The sequence below is a fragment of the Barbus barbus genome (assembly GCF_936440315.1).
Source record: "Barbus barbus genome assembly, chromosome: 18".
NCBI lineage: Eukaryota > Metazoa > Chordata > Actinopteri > Cypriniformes > Cyprinidae > Barbus > Barbus barbus.
Window position 1 is genome coordinate 18,393,602 of NC_136746.1, and position 16,368 is coordinate 18,409,969.

The 16,368-nt window shown below is 35.9% G+C and overlaps 3 protein-coding genes across 6 annotated transcripts; 2 read left to right on the forward strand and 1 right to left on the reverse strand.

Moving 5' to 3' along the window:
- Positions 1 to 104: 104 nt before the first annotated feature.
- On the forward strand, positions 105 to 4,523 carry LOC306884670 (alpha-internexin-like). The gene is made up of 3 exons (XM_079440743.1): positions 105 to 1,224; positions 2,210 to 2,334; positions 2,427 to 4,523. Exons 1-3 carry the CDS (start codon positions 169 to 171, stop codon positions 2,668 to 2,670), a joined length of 1,425 nt encoding a protein of 474 aa, XP_079296869.1. The 5' UTR covers positions 105 to 168; the 3' UTR covers positions 2,671 to 4,523.
- pcgf6 (polycomb group ring finger 6) lies at positions 3,373 to 11,281 on the reverse strand. 3 transcript variants are annotated; one of them, XM_079440769.1, is made up of 10 exons: positions 10,983 to 11,275; positions 10,089 to 10,188; positions 9,873 to 9,969; positions 9,531 to 9,586; positions 9,354 to 9,413; positions 9,104 to 9,224; positions 8,428 to 8,455; positions 8,122 to 8,220; positions 6,156 to 6,242; positions 3,373 to 5,165 (listed from the first exon to the last, which is right to left on the reverse strand). In XM_079440769.1, the coding sequence occupies exons 1-10, from the start codon at positions 11,100 to 11,102 to the stop codon at positions 5,118 to 5,120; spliced, it is 816 nt and encodes a 271-aa protein (XP_079296895.1). In that variant the 5' UTR covers positions 11,103 to 11,275; the 3' UTR covers positions 3,373 to 5,117. The 3 variants fall into 3 exon arrangements, with proteins under 3 accessions (XP_079296895.1, XP_079296896.1, XP_079296897.1); XM_079440770.1 differs by having other exon boundaries at positions 4,384 to 5,165; positions 6,138 to 6,242; XM_079440771.1 differs by lacking the exon at positions 6,156 to 6,242 and having other exon boundaries at positions 4,384 to 5,165; positions 10,983 to 11,281.
- LOC306884675 (DNA-directed RNA polymerases I and III subunit RPAC1-like) lies at positions 11,028 to 15,955 on the forward strand. Of its 2 annotated transcripts, none has more exons than XM_079440768.1 (9): positions 11,028 to 11,254; positions 12,277 to 12,348; positions 12,446 to 12,553; positions 12,676 to 12,808; positions 12,993 to 13,112; positions 13,911 to 14,063; positions 14,232 to 14,381; positions 14,468 to 14,584; positions 14,671 to 15,831. In XM_079440768.1, the coding sequence occupies exons 3-9, from the start codon at positions 12,482 to 12,484 to the stop codon at positions 14,787 to 14,789; spliced, it is 864 nt and encodes a 287-aa protein (XP_079296894.1). In that variant the 5' UTR covers positions 11,028 to 11,254; positions 12,277 to 12,348; positions 12,446 to 12,481; the 3' UTR covers positions 14,790 to 15,831. The 2 variants fall into 2 exon arrangements, with proteins under 2 accessions (XP_079296894.1, XP_079296893.1); XM_079440767.1 differs by lacking the exon at positions 11,028 to 11,254 and adding an exon at positions 11,959 to 12,045 and having other exon boundaries at positions 14,671 to 15,955.
- Positions 15,956 to 16,368: the final 413 nt, after the last annotated feature.

The window sequence follows — 16,368 nt, forward strand, 5'->3', positions numbered from 1 at the left end:
AACCTGTTAAAAACATCACAATTAAATGAATGTTTAATGGTCTGAAAAGGTTTATTCTCATCTTAACTGTCACCAGCAGAGGGAACATGACACACTGTTGAATGGGACAGTCCGCCGGGTATATAATGGCAAGCACACCCATTTTAGACTCCTTTAGTTGTGACGAAGATGAGTTGCGGATCAGACATGTCCTCATCCTATAGAAAGATATTCGGGGAAACCCCTCGTTTCACCGGTTCCACCTCTAGGATGAGCAATGTCTCCTCACGGAGCTCCATGTCTTCCAGCGGCTTCAGGTCCCACTCTCTCTCCCGCAGCAGCGCCTCTCCAGCGGGCTACTACAAGAGATCGGGCCGGTCATCGTCCTTCTCACCGGTGCATTTCGACAGCGTGGATTTCTCTCAAACAGCTGTGCTAAACAACGAGCTTAAAATCGTCCGAACCAATGAAAAGGAACAACTGCAGGGTCTCAATGACCGTTTCGCGATGTTTATCGAGAAGGTGCGCAATCTGGAGCAGCACAACAAAGTGCTGGAGACCGAGCTGGTGAGTCTGCGCCAGAGGCAGAACGAGCCGTCCAGACTCGCTGACCTCTATCAGCAAGAGATCCGGGATCTGCGAGCCCAGGTGGACGAGCTGAACAATGAAAAATCTCACATTCTCATTGAACGAGATAATATCGAGGAAGACTTGCAGAAACTTCGAGGCAAGTTTGAGGATGAGATCCGAGTGCGCGAGGAGGCAGAGCAGACGCTCAGATCCTACAAGAAAGATGTGGATGATGCCACCATGGTGCGCGTGGACCTGGAGAGAAAGGTCGAGTCCTTCTTGGACGAGATCAATTTTCTGAGGAAAGTGCATGATGAAGAGGTGGCAGAGTTGACTAGCATGATCCAGGCAGCCCAGATATCTGTGGAAGTGGAGTTATCCAAGCCGGATCTGACCTCGGCCCTCAAAGAGATCCGTGGGCAGTATGAAACCCTCGCGTCTAAGAACCTGCAGTCTGCCGAGGAATGGTACAAATCAAAGTTCGTCAGCCTCAATGAACAGGCCACCAGAACCAACGAGGCCATGAGAGCCACAAGAGAGGAGATCAACGACTACAGGAGACAACTACAGTCCAAAACCATTGACATCGAAACCTTGCGAGGCACAAACGAGTCTCTTGAGCGACAGATCCGCGAGATGGAAGATGCACACAATGTCGAGGTCGCAGGTTATCAGGTAAACACATACAAATCATTACATATAATGTTATGAAAATATAACACAATTTAATATTTAAAATAATAATATTTATTTAAAGAAGGAAAAAGGAGAAAAAGCTATCTATCTATCTATCTATCTATCTATCTATCTATCTATCTATCTATCTATCTATCTGTCTATCTGTCTATCGGTCTGTCTGTCTGTCTGTCTGTCTGTCTGTCTGTCTATCTATCTATCTATCTATCTATCTATATCTATCTGTCTGTCTGTCTGTCTGTCTGTCTATCTATCTATCTATCTATCTATCTATCTATCTATCTATCTATCTATCTATCTATCTATCTATCTATCTATCTATCTATCTATCTATCTATTTACCACAGGCCAGGACTGAAACGGTTTGAAATAGCATGTCAAGTAGCTGAGTGCTCTGTCCATGGTGCTGAACTAATCGCACACGAGAGGTGGCCGAGGTTAATTCCACTAAGAGTCTCTTGATAAAGAGGATTTTGCAAGGTCATGTTCACTTGGTGAAAGAAATCCGAATGATAACCTCAGTTTATGTTTATATTGATGTGTTAGAACTTCTTTATGAGTTAGATGATTTTCAAATGTGAACTTTAAGCATGCTGCCATATAAAGTATCCAAATAATTTTGGCTTGAGGTTTTTCAGAGACATGATCTATGACCTTTCATCTTTTGAAAGAGAAAGAAGTGCCAGTGTAAATCAGATTAGCTTCTTTTAACTTTGTGCTGAGACAGCCAGTCAATGCCAAGATATAAAGGTCCACATCAGCTTTTATTAGAAAGATCTAATTTAGGTGCTGAGCTAAATTAATTAATGGTCATGTGAATGAGAAAAGTGCTAGCTGGTTTCAATGTATTGCATTTATATATAAGATTTTTTTTATTATTATTTTATGACAGGCACTACAGAATATTTTTGTGCTAAGGCTAATATTGATTTATATATATATATTTTAAAATCCCATTAACCAGGAAACAATTGGGCAGTTGGACCTTGATCTTAGAAATTCTAAGAGCGAAATGGCCCGTCACCTCCGGGAGTATCAGGATCTTCTGAACGTCAAGATGGCATTGGACATTGAAATTGCAGCATACAGGTAAAGCACCAATAATTCCACATTAATAAGAACTAATGCAATGAGAATGAAAATGAATAAGAACTGACTAGTCGTCATTGATGTCTTCATAGAAAGCTCCTGGAAGGTGAAGAAACCCACTTCAGTTCTGGGGTGACTTTCTCCAGCACACCCAGCCTCACATATGGGTATCAGAGCCGCTTCGCTTTCACCTCAACCCACAATCCCAAAAAAGAGAAAGAAGAAGAGGGACATGGCAAATCCAAGGCAGGAGACAAGCGGGAGGAAAACACGGCAGAAACTGCTGTGATTAAGAAAGCAGAAAAGAGTGATAATGTTGATGTTAACTCAAACTAGAACGTTACGGTTATTAAACCAATGCTTCTCTAGATATTTTCCCAGCAGTCGTTTGGGTGTTTGGCACAGTAATCACTGCTATTAGCAAAAACTGCCAGTTGTTGTTCATAGTAATTGGTAACATGTTTAAGATATTGTAATGGTGATAGGTTTCAAAAAACATATTTACAATATGTTGGTTTAATATTTCAGAACTTAGGCCTCAAATATTTCCTGTGTTTCTTAATTGTAGTTTCAGAGAGTATTTTAGTCCTGTTGATGGTTTTAGGAGTATAAATATGAACTTTATTACAATATTAAGGGATGACTAAGATATAGCCAGCATTAGCACTGATCCAATGATTTTGGAGGAATTCACATTTATGAAAGGAAAGCAAAGTTTGTTGGAAAGCACTATGGCATATTATGAATAAGGGACCAAACCAGCAACTTTTACACATGTATGCCTTAACTACAATAGTCAATAATTGAAATGTTTTAGTTGTTTTTGTTTTTATTCATAAATAACTCTCAACATCACTAATCGTATCTGTACGGTATCATTAAAAGTGCATGCTTTTAATATTACACCGCTCTTAATGATCTTAATTTAAAATAACTGTGTTCTAATTCAGCATATTTAAAAGTTAAATTTATTCCTGAGATGACAATGCAAAGTCTTCAGTGTCACACGATCGTTCAGAAATCATTCTAATCTGATGTGGTGTTATGTAACATTTAATATTGAAAACAGCTGTGCTACCTTACATTTTTGTGGAGTCTGTGGAATACATTTTTCCAGGTTTCTTTGATTAAACCATAAGAAGAGCATTCCTTTGAAATGGAAATATCTCAAAAATTGTTTCAGAAAAATCTTACTGGTCCCAAACTTTTAAAAATGTGTGTTCATGTAATCCTCTAAATTGCATTACCCTGTTCAGTGGCAGAAAGATTACCTCCTATCTAAAGAAGGCTAATGGATTCCATCTCTCTCCACAATAAAAGAGGGAGAATTTAAAAATAGGATTGATTATATCCTCCCCTCCACTCTGTCACATTGCTTCTGCTTTGTGTTGTTCAGAAAGACTGTCAATCACTGAAAAATATGCCAGATGCCCTTTCAAGATTCCGCTGTCTTGTTAGAAAAAGGTCAATAAATTCCCTTTATAATCACCAAGACAGCACTGGATCGAAAAAAAAAATCATGAGTCAAAAGAGCCATAGAGATACATTAAATTAGACACATCAGTGGTTAATATATTCCCATTTGAACAATCTTAAAAAGCAACATCAACTGAACTCAAACTAGCTAGGCTTAGATTTGAACCTATACAATCCTACACTGTCATAAACAATATCTGAACCTTGACGTGATGTAGCATGCAGACAGGCGAAATCATGCAGGGTGTTTGAGGCAGTTCCCTTGGAAACCATTTTCAACAGTCCCCACGGGTTAGTGAGAAGCGCCTCTCTATCCCTCCTCTCTCTGTTACACAGCCTCAGACTCTCCAGAGTCGTTTGTGATAATGGCTTTTAACCATACAGGTGACTAATATTACATATGAGGTGAAAGACGCTTCCTAACATTTAGGCTAATCTATTATCTTTTTATGTAAATAATAAGACAGTGTCTCAATTTGAAATCAGCAGTACACAATCACAAAATCAGAGCGGGTCATAAAATATTTCCCAAAACTAAAAAGATAACTAAATGAAATGGGACACATAATATTTGCATAGTATTTATATGCAGTGATGTGTCTGGCCATGCACAGTTTAACATTTAGTTGCAAAGCGGTTTTAAAAATAAAGAACACTTCAATTACAATATTGCAAAAGGTGAAAAAACACATGAAACATCTTTCCCCCCAAAGGCCTTGTAATAAGACAATATGGCTCAACAAACACATAAAGATTTCAATCTAAAATGAACAAAGACAAACAGAAACACTTGCACACCCTGGAAGAGTTGAGGAGAGAAAAACTGTAAACCCAATGAACATCTTCACTGCTGTACAGAATAAACACTTTCAATTTTAGGTACTGTCCACTGTACTGTACTTAAGTGAATTATTTCTTTCAAAGTACTGATTTACTTTTTGTCAGCTAAACTAGAGGCACAACAAAACAAAGCAATACAATTAATGTCAAAACAATATATTCTCAGAAACAAGGTGTAATTATTTACTCTCTGTTTATCTTAGCAATTGTATTACAGAACCTTTACAGTTTGGGAAATCATAACCAAAAATCAATCAATCAAACGATAAAAATCTCCTGAAACTGGCTAATCAGCTCTAATGTTTCTTAATGCATTTGCTCAAAAAATGCTGACATATTTTTAATCATTTTGAGCAGAAAGTAAGCAGGAAGACAAAGGATCACTGCATAGGATAACTGTTATAATAAAATTCAGTTTAGCCCTTGAAATAAAGCCACAGTAGCTGGTCTTTCTGTGTCTTCCCTCTTTACTGAGCAGGTAGAACGAGTCCAAAATGCAGAACCAGCATGCCATCCTAAAAGAGAAAATAAGAAATGTGGGTATTAAGGAATGCAGAATTTACACTACTGTTTAAAAGTTCTGGGTCAGTACATTTTTTTAAAGAAATTAATATTAATGCTTATATTCAGTAAGAACACATTAAATGGACCAAAAGAAAAAGTAAGAATTTTACATTGTCAGTGATGATTTCTATTTCAAATAAATGTTATTTTTAGGAACTTATTCAAAGGATCCTGAAAGCAGCGTATCAGTTTTCACAAAAACATTAAGCAGCACAACTGATAATAAGAAATGTTTCTTAAGCAGCAAATCAGCACATCAGAAAGATTTCTGAAGGATCGCGTGACACTAAAGATTGGAGCAATGGCTGCTGAAAATAACAATGAAATTACATTTTGATGTCAGATTAACCGCAATGGATTATCACAGATGTCATTTGAAAATGATTTGTGAAGTCCTTGTAATTGATGCCTCTAAAACATATACAGAACAAAGCAAGAGACTGTCAAAGATTGTACATTTTGTCTTTTTTTTTTTTTTACTGTGAAATGCTATTTTGAGAGACAGCAGCACTTGAAGCTGCAGGTAAGGCTCTAATGTAATTCTGTGTGAAGGGTGAGACAGGAACTGTGTAAGGTGTCTGTTTTTCACACTTATTAACAGCTTACACAAGGCTCATTCTCACTAAAAACTTCTCAATGATACTGCTACTGACTGAACAACCCTTAAAGGGATAGTTCACCCAAAAAAGAATATTTTGTCATTTACTTACATTTTGAGTTGACAAAGTAAAGTAAAAAATTGTAATGGGGAACAGAAACAGAAGAAATAAACTCATACAGGTTTGGAAATATGTGACAATGAGTAAATGATGACAGAATCTTTTATTTTTGGATGAACTAACCCTTTAAGAAATTATTTGTGCCTCCAGCTGTTTTATTTTTTGCACAAAAAAAAAGACAAAAAGCAAAAATATGAAAGGTACATTATATCAGACACCCGCCTGCAATGCATTTTTCCCCATGGTGTTACAAACTTCTCTCAAAGACTGCCATTGCTCAAGAAGATGCTCTCCACACACAACATCAACCTGCCAAATAAAGCAGAATGTAAATGTTCATGTAAGATGCAAGTCTGTTTTTTTTTTCTATCTGTCATATCATCTATGCCAAAGCTTTTATCTTAATTGCTTTAGAAAAGTAACAGCACATTTCCCCACAAAACACTGAATGTTTTGAAGGATCATTCCTGACCATAGCACAATGTCAAAGTTGAATACTGAGGAAAAAAAACACAAAAATATAACAAGTAATATGAGCAATAGAAATAGGGATTCTTGCCTTAGCAAACATTACTTATAAAAGTTAGAGGTCGGATTCCAGTGAGTTCAAAATTTTTAGAGGAGTGCTTTTTCACAGTGACTCTAAAATGCCAGATGGAAATGCATTTCAAGCCTCCATATGAATATACAATACTGCCTCAGTGTATTCCCAGAATGATTAGACAATTGTTAGAGTCTAGTATGTGGAGCAGGACACAGCGAGCTGTCCTGGAGCGAGGCACACAAACCCTGGCGTCTCCTTTTTCACCTCTATCCCAGTAGAAGTCCCTGGCACTATGAGGTGCTCCTCACCGGGCCAGATCAGTCTTAGCTAATCAACACTGAGTGCCAGGACGCCAGGAAAAACCCTTAAGCCAGTAATCCAGATACGACTGTTAGCCTTACAACATGTAAGCAGCATTTACAAACAACTGCTGTATGTGACCATAAAAGCTTTATAGTATATTTTATATTAGTATATTAATTCTGAATAAAACTTTGAGCTGTCATGGCAACAAAATTGTAAAATTAACATTTTTGCCTCACAGTAATCAAGGTTTGAACTACTGTTTTTGAATTACTGTTTTTGAAATTGAACAAGAATTGAACGCAGAATATATCTTTAAAATTCCACAAATCACATGTATATATACTATGAACAATCAACAATGAAAATAATGTAAATACATAAGTATATTTCTGTGAAGCTGTTGTATGTGGCTTAAAAAGTTTAATGTTACACTTTATTTTAAGGTGTCCTTGTAACAGTGTATAGGATAATATTAATTACCAACATATACTTACTATAGAGTTAGAATTAGGTTTAGATTTTGGTTTAGGGTTAGATGCTTGTAATTTTACATACTTAACTCTTATTACTATAGTAGGTACATGTAACATACAGTATGTCACAAGGACACTAAAATAAAGAGTTACCAGTTAAAAACATGGCTCTGAAATTGGAGACATCTGTGTCAGTCTACAGAAATGGCAGCAGAAATATATATATATATATATATATATATATATATATAACAGCACTTGATCTTCTTTTCAAACATAATCACTGTTATTCACAACCACAGACAGTCATTTCTATGCTCGACTGAGCTGTGGTTCTTTTCAAGGACTCAAATCCTTATCCAGAATTGGGATTAGGGGGAAACTAATTAAACAGCAACATGGCAGGACTGTGAAGTGTGACAAGAGTCACTGAAGTGTTGAGAGGGAAAGGGAACAGCCTAATAACATCAGTTCTTTAATCACACTTTTACATGATGTCCTCTCATTGTGGAAACCCTAAAGACAAGGAGTGATTTTGCTGAATTTAGTCCGCCAAGGAGTGAAAAAAGAACAATTTTGCATCAAATGACTCAGCATATCTCTGTGTGAAGGATGGTGTCTGATTCATTCTGCCCATCCAGTTGGTATGAATTATTGAGCGACCGACACAGCTGGGGGGTGCTCACCCTACATCTTTCAGACCTCTGACACTGCTGACTGTCTGAGGCAGGATTTATGCGTCTGGTTTCATGAAAACAAGCCGTTTAAGACCAAGACCTTACCCTTACACATAATGTTGTTTATGATTCACAATACACAAAAAACTGTGGGTGAGAAAGATAAAGGGAGAAAATCCATATTTCACCTTGCAGTTTTGACTCAGTTCCATCTTCCTCCTGATAAAAAGCTCCACATGACGGACAGTGGCTTCACCTGACACACGCACATACTTCCTCTCAAGGGGCTTGAGGGTGGAAATATAATCAGGATATTAAAAATGAATAAACAGCCAGGCCTACAGCACAATTTCAGCTTAATTCTACATAATGATTCAAGTGTATATATTAAGCACATAAAACATTGCAATATGTTTCTTGAATATAAATAACATTTTTTGTGAACAAAATACAAAAATATCAATATTGCAATACTGACAAAATATGAACATTACCTTATAGTTCTCAATGCCCTTTTCAGCTCTGAAAATCAAAGATATGCAAAAATAAAGATTAGATGAAACATTTACGGATTACATATTTTGTTTGTGTAACAACAAATTGAATAATTTATAAATAATAGGTGGGCATTCACAATTGCGCAAAATCAGACTTCAACCAAAAAAAAAGCACATGGCAAGTGGTTCTCAACCAGGAGGATCAAAGGGGAACATCAAGATAAAAAAAATAACTATTGTTTTTACTGAAGACCATACAGAATATTCTGAAAATAATAAGAATTACAGCAGAAATATCAGGTAATAAGAAGGGGCTTTGAATATTACATTGGACAATGGGAGGGATTTCAATCAAAAAGGCTGAAAATCCTAGCTTTAAAGAGTCTTTTGATTTTTGACTGTTTAGCTCCATCTAGTGATGATACACAACATAACTCATCTAGCATTTAGAAAGATTAACACAAAATTAAAATATACCCCATTTACTTCCTAATGCATATTCCAGGTCAGTTTGAACAATTCAGTGGTGTGTGTTATTGCAAAAATTAAACCGGTCTTTGCTTTTAATTTTTCTTAAATAAAAAGTCATTACATTTACATAAAGTCAACTGAAAGCTCTAGAAACTGAATGACATCACTGATATATGTATAATCACAAATCAACTTTACTGACCCCACAAACTCCAACATCAGAGACACATCTAGCTCTGAGGGAATAGTAAAAACAGACTGAGGCTGCATGTCTTTCTTCTGTCTCTGAGGCAGCTTCACTGGGTATATAGCTGGAGATGTCACTGAGGGGGAAAAAAGAGAAAAGATTGCATCATAACTACATTAAAATAATATTACTAAGCATCACCTATGTACTAAAATGCACATATATTCAAAGAATAAACTTCAGGAGAGTGATTGCCTGAACAAACCTGGCTTAGGAACATCAAGACCTCTCTGTTTATAAAATGCATTTATTCGCGTCCTTTCATCTGAAGAAGAAAAAAAACAACATATTTTCTGTGAAACGCTTCTCACATATATTTTAAAAAATCAGAATGAGACACCAAAAGCATAACAAGAAAGAGTTCAACATAAACTCCATTAACCTTCTTCCAAATATGGAACCATCTTGAAAACAATGTCTTGTAATTGCCTGTCAGGTCTAAAAGAGAAAAAGGGATGAAATTTGACTCCCATGCCAAAGCATGATCAGTAATTAAACACTAAAGCATATAAGAATCCCTAAAGACCCTGGGACATATGTGAGGCTGTTATTGCTAGGCAGCAGTAATTAGACACAAGAGATTGTGTCGAACATAACAGCTAGACTAAATCTCTAGTGACAGACCAATACTATAAACAACACTACGCTCTATATGCAGTTTGCCAAAGTTGAAATCGACAAGTACAATATTAATAAAAAAAGACACCAATAAAGCTAAAGTTACCTGATACTGTAGAGTGGCTGTGTCTGGTGCACAACAATTGAGCAGTTAGGACACCTGTTGCTGTAGAAAAAGTGCTTGACAATGCAGCTCTTACAAACTGTGAAGGGGGAAATAAACCGGTGTGATGCCAAACACTGTTCAAATGACAGATTACATGAAAATATGAGGAAACAAAATCAATTTATACCACTACATTGGTGGGAAATGTGCACTTACAAGTGTGAAGACACTCTGTGATGGTGGTGGCATCAATGAAAAATCCATTGCAGAGGGCACAACGAATATAGGGATAAAATTCCCTAAGAGGCAAGGAGTGCTTTAAACAAAACAAACATTAGTTAAACATTAAATTCAAATAAATTAAATATATTTTTTAAACATATACATATACACTAGTCAATATTAGGAGTGGATCAAAAACTTTCATCAAAGTTGTCCTAAAACCTAAAAGCGTTCTTGTCTTAGGACAACTTTGATTAACTTGTTTTAATGTTGACTACTTGTGTGTATATATATATATATATATATATATATATATATATATATATATATATATCTGTGTGTATGCATGTACATAAATGTATATACATATATACACGCGCGCGCACTCACACACACACACACGCACGCACACGCAGTAGTCACAATGAGTAAGTTTAAGTATATTTATTTATTTATTTATTTATTTATTTAGTCATTTAGCAGACGCTTTTATCCAAAGCGACTTACAAATGAGGACATAAGAAGCAATCAAAACCAACAAAAGAGCAACAACGTGCAAGTGCTATTACAAGTCTTGGTTAGCCTAACGCAGTACAGATAATTATTATTATTATTGTTGTTATTTTTTAATAAAAAGACATAGATAAAATACAATTAGAATAGATAGTGCTAGAGTTAGAGGGTCAAGTAAAGATGGAACAGATGAGTTTTTAGCCGTTTCTTGAAGATGGGTAAGGATTCGGCTAAATAATATTTATGCGTATATTTTATTTACATATAAAACACAAACATTTATTAGTCGATTAATTCTTACATGCGATAACAACTATAACAATAACAGTACTTCAGAAATAAAAACGGGATTAATTTGTTGATTTAGTGTTGTACCTCGTCGTCAGGATGTGTTTCGTGAGTTCTCTGGCTGTGGTCGGCGTCTCTTCTGAGGGAAGCGTCTGACCCACGCGTGGATCCCTCCTCCTCCACAACTCTGGCCACAGTTCCGTCCATAGCGAAGCCCTCAAAACAACTGCAGGAGAACTACTACGGATGCCTGTCTGCTTTCTGTGGAGTGGGTGGATGACTTCATTCAAGATCAATCGCGAATAGTAAATTGCAGGCACAAGTTTAGAAACACTTCAATCTACTTGTGCACCTTCACGGTGAGCGCGCAATACTCCAGTGACGCTGTTTAACGAGGATAGAATAAAAGTCCTCACAGGAACGAATAAATACATTTTAAAAATATATAATTTAAAATGTATAAATAAAGACACAAATGATTACTGCATATAAGTAGTTCGCTCATTTACTTGACTCATCCAGACCACAGAATTAGATATTCTGGTGGCATCTGACATTACAAAGGCTACTTTATAAAATATACTATTAGGCAAAAAAAGAATAATAATAATAACAATTTGAAAAACTTTAACTGAACATACAATTTGTTTTCATGAACTGCACCAACACACAATATTTAGACAAATAATAAAAAATGATATTTTTCCTCGTGGTTAAAATAGAACATGTTGGGAAAACAAAAACATTGTTTTAATGGCTCTGGTGAAAATACACACCACAAAGTCGACATATTCGCACATGTCGATGCCTTATAAGACTGTGAACAGTTTACAAGAGTTTTATTAATAAAAGATATTGGACGCCTTAAAGAACGACAAACCAAAGCCTTCATCGAAACCTATGTTATATAGCTGGCTGTTTTTTAAACCTATGTTTATGTTAAGTTGTTGTCTTCCTTATATTTAGTATGTATTTTAATAAACATTATTAATATGACTGGTGAAATGTCCTTTCGAGTGAAGTTTTTGAATGTAAATTTTCTGCCCTCCACCGGCGCGAGAGAGGCAAGACAACAAAGATGGCGGCGCCTATGAGAAACGTGGATGAAATTCGTGATAGAGTAATATTGGGTGAATTTGGCGTAAAAAATGTAAGTTATGACCCGTGTGGGATATTTATATAGTGTTCAGTGTGTGTTTATGTCTATACAGACTGTTTCATTGCCGATATAAGTGCCAATTATTTAATAATATAACGTTGCACGTCATGCAGGTTTCTTCGTACACAAACTGATGTGATTGTTGTTTATTAGCTTTATATTATAACATAATTATTGTTTATTAAAATGTATTCATGTAAGTATTATATAATATATTTACAGGTCCATACTACAGATTATCCAGGAAATTACCCAGGTTACGATGACACATGGGATTTGGAAAAATTCAAAAAGGTGTGAAATGCACAAGCTGTCTTTTATAAAAATGAATGTAGTCGCTGCTAAGTCGGGTTTTTTTTACGTGACTGACAACAAAATGTGTAACTTGTAGAATTTCAGGATCGATATAGTTCAATCGGATGAGAACATGTTGGAGTTTGATATGATTGGAATAGACGCTGCCATCGCCAACGCTTTTCGCCGTATATTACTGGCTGAGGTATGTTTGATGTTTTGTCCGTGGTGTTTGCTTGTATGCATTATCATCATCCTGAGCAGCTTTTTAAACGAGATCTGTTAGTCATCTTATGTTTTTCGCCCTCATCTCATTTCAAAATTAAGGTCCCAACAATGGCCATCGAAAAAGTCTTCATTTACAATAACACATCGATCATTCAGGATGAGATTCTATCTCATAGACTTGGTCTTGTGCCCATTAAAGCAGATCCTCGTCTTTTTGAGTATAGGAATCCGGGTAAGTACATTCTGGACTCACAAAATGCTTGTTTTAATTTAAATCAACAGTTAATTCGACAAATGTAACTTATTTGTCATGAGGAAAGTAGTTTACGCCAACACTGACTTAAGTTTATGAAAGACTGTTTATTAATTTATTTTCACATACTACTGTAAATGATAATGTGTGTTGTGTTTGTCAGAGGATCAGGAAGGCACCGAAATTGACACAATTCAACTTCAGCTGAAGGTAAAATGCACCAGGAATCCTAGAGCCCCTAAAGACTCTTCAGATCCCAAGGAGTTGTATCTCAATCACATGGGTGAGTGAAGTATGGTTTACTTATTTAATGAAGCTTTTTTAAATGTCAAAAATGTCCCATTAGGTTTACTTTATAATCATCCTTTTGTTTTTTGATCAATTATTCACCCTTTTTCTGGTCCACAAATTCAATAAAAAAAAAGCTCTAGGTTTGCTGTGGATTTTCATAAGGCTGCACAATTTGGCCAAAAATCATCTTTATGGCGATCAAATAATTAAAAGAATCATTTTTAATGAATAATTAATTAATAATAATAATACTTATAACAACTTAAGACAATTTATGTCTTAAATTTCTTCATTCTTAGACGTTAAACTATTAAGCAGAAAACCGAAGGGGGGCCTTAAAGCTTCTCATTTTTGTTTTCAACAATCTGTTTTATAACCGCTTCTCATTACAGGTTTGGGAATTTTTTTGCCATATACTGTGTTCCCAAATGTTATAAGTGACCCAAACTCAGAACTAAAATGCTAGATCATGAGCTACTTGCGTTTAAATGAATGCAGACCTGCACCTCTCTCTGAAACCTCACTCATATTAAATCACAGCTTTTGAAATTTGATAATCACAATAAATGGTATCACAGCTTAATCCATTTTGCTTAAATTATCCATACAGTGTGTGTGAAAAAGATGCAATGAAATTAAAAGGTGAGGTGGCCTACCATCTAATTTTGTGTTCCAAGCAAAAAGTACAAGTTTGAAAAAACATGCATATTATTTGCTAACCATGACAAAACATTCTGATTATCCCTGTCCTGTTTACAGTATGTCACTTAAGTCTTGTGTTTGGTTTCAGTCTACTCAGGTGACATAAAATGGCTCCCAATTGGAAACCAAGCCGATGTGTTTGCAGATGCCAAGATTGGTCCTGTGCATGGGGACATTCTCCTGGCACAACTTCGACCAGGGCAGGAACTTGATATAGTCATGCACTGTGTCAAAGGAATAGGTAATATAAGAGGCTCCCGAGTCCTGACCAAATAGATCTTTGATTTCCAGTGAGCCATATGTATTTTAGTTAGTTATAACTTATTATATAACTCCAATGTCCAGTCCCTTGTTTCTTGTATATTTATAAACTGTGTGATTAACTGGAAAGCTTTTTTGCACATCACAGGCAAAGATCATGCCAAGTTTTCTCCTGTGGCCACTGCAAGCTACAGACTTCTTCCTGAAATCACATTATTACAGACCATTGAGGGAGAACAAGCAGAGAGGTTAAAGCGCTGCTTCTCACCAGGAGTTATTGAGATACAGAATGTTAACGGTAGGACTGTTTCGCTCGCTGTATTCACATGTCGTCTTGATATTTGTACTTTTGTTGTTGTATTATAATCTAATGATGAATTTCAGGAAGGAAGGTGGCTAAAATTGTCAACAGTCGTTTAGACACATGCAGCAGAGAAGTTCTTCGGCATGATGATTTGAAGAACTTGGTGAAACTGGGCAGAGTGCGGGATCATTTCATATGTACGTTTGCAACTAAAAGCATTGAGTTAGGTTTGTTTGATTTATCAAATGCATTGTCAAATCTCCCTTCTGTGTTGTCTCTTTAGTCTCAGTTGAGTCCACAGGGATCCTCCCTGCTGATGTCCTGGTTACTGAGGCCATTAAAGTCCTCATCTCTAAGTGCCAGAAGTTTCTCACAGAGCTTGATGCGGCAGAAATGGACTAGATGGAAGAAAATAAGGCCAGTCACACTCGTCCTATAGCTTTGACGAAGTCATGGGATTGGTTTACTGACACTGTACATAGCTTTTAAAGCTTTAGCTAAAGACCTCCTTTCACAAATGTGAATTCCTACTAATTCCAGGGAGCAACTTAAGGCCGTAAGAGCATTCTGGAGATTTCTTGACATTCAAGTTTATTTGTTTCTGTTTAGCCAAGTTAATCTGTTTTGTTTGAGATGTCAAGCTATAACAAAACATAATAATGTAAGTCACATATTTGACACCACATTTTGTGACATTTGTTTTTCCATGTATATTAAACTTTTGCTGTTGACAAAATGACAATTTTTATCTCTGTAGTGAACATCTGAACAAAGCACTGAGTGTTTATATTCTTAAACCTTACATTATGTTGTAGGTCAATTTGACACACTTTAATCTTTAAGTTGTCAGAATACCTGTTACATTTTAATGTTTTTCTTGAAATTTTGTGACTTATTCTCATTTAGGGTCATGAACATGTCAAGACACTGATGTGCTGTCGAATGTGCATACAAACTTTCTATTACAATTATGATGTTTAGTCAGTTTGACTAATTTGATTATATTTGACAGTTTGATTTTATGTCAGTTTCTTGACTAACCTAGGGGGCATTTAGATTTGGAAGATGTTTTTAACTGAAGAAACGTACACTGCATTGAAGGTGTACAATTTTATTAGTCAATGCATGTTCAGTCAGCTAGGAATCAAACTCATGAGCTTGGCATTGCTAGTGCCATGCTCTGTTCTAGCTTCAGGAAAGCACACAAAAGTGCTTCCCCATCCTTTTTTTAAATGTTTTTTTTTTTTTTAAGTTAAAATAATAATAATAATCATTATTATTGTAATTTATGAGAAGTATGAATGTTAAAGTTTTGCTGTTTTTCACAGTATGAATGTTATTTTTTTTTTTTGATGAATTGTATTGAATCCAGTTTGTCAGTTTGACCACCCACCATTGCTTGTACACCATTGCTTTTTAACCTAGTAAAATCATTTGAAACTTCCTAATATTCATAAGAACTGTTATAATAACAGTGTAATGTTACTGGTCAGGCCATTACTCTTTGCATGCATATACTAGATTTTTGTTTCCGTTTCTTTAAATCATCCATCTTCACAGTTTCCACTAAACAAAAAGGGCTAAGCGTTGTCTAGTTTTATTTTGCCTGCCAGCTCTGTTCTCTATCAATGAAATCAAATGCCGTATCTTGGAAGGAATGGTGATGGAGGCAATCAATTCAGTCTTCTGAAGTGTACTTAGATTAATTAGACGTACTCCTCTTGACACGGTTTAAACATCTCGTTGTGCCAGTAGGGCTAAATAATGCAGTACTACAGGAGTTTTCCTTTCATTGTGGCAGTGACCTCAAACTTTGCCTTCGTGTTCAGTTCAGTGAACTCAGTGAGAGTTGTTCTTTAGTACTTGCTTGAAAAGTTTCCATCTTGAAAATCCCTATATTTTTATACAGATCATCCCTCATAGGCATGTAATGATTATTTGCCATCAGTGCTTCTAAAGTTCACATGCTGAGGTTCCTGTC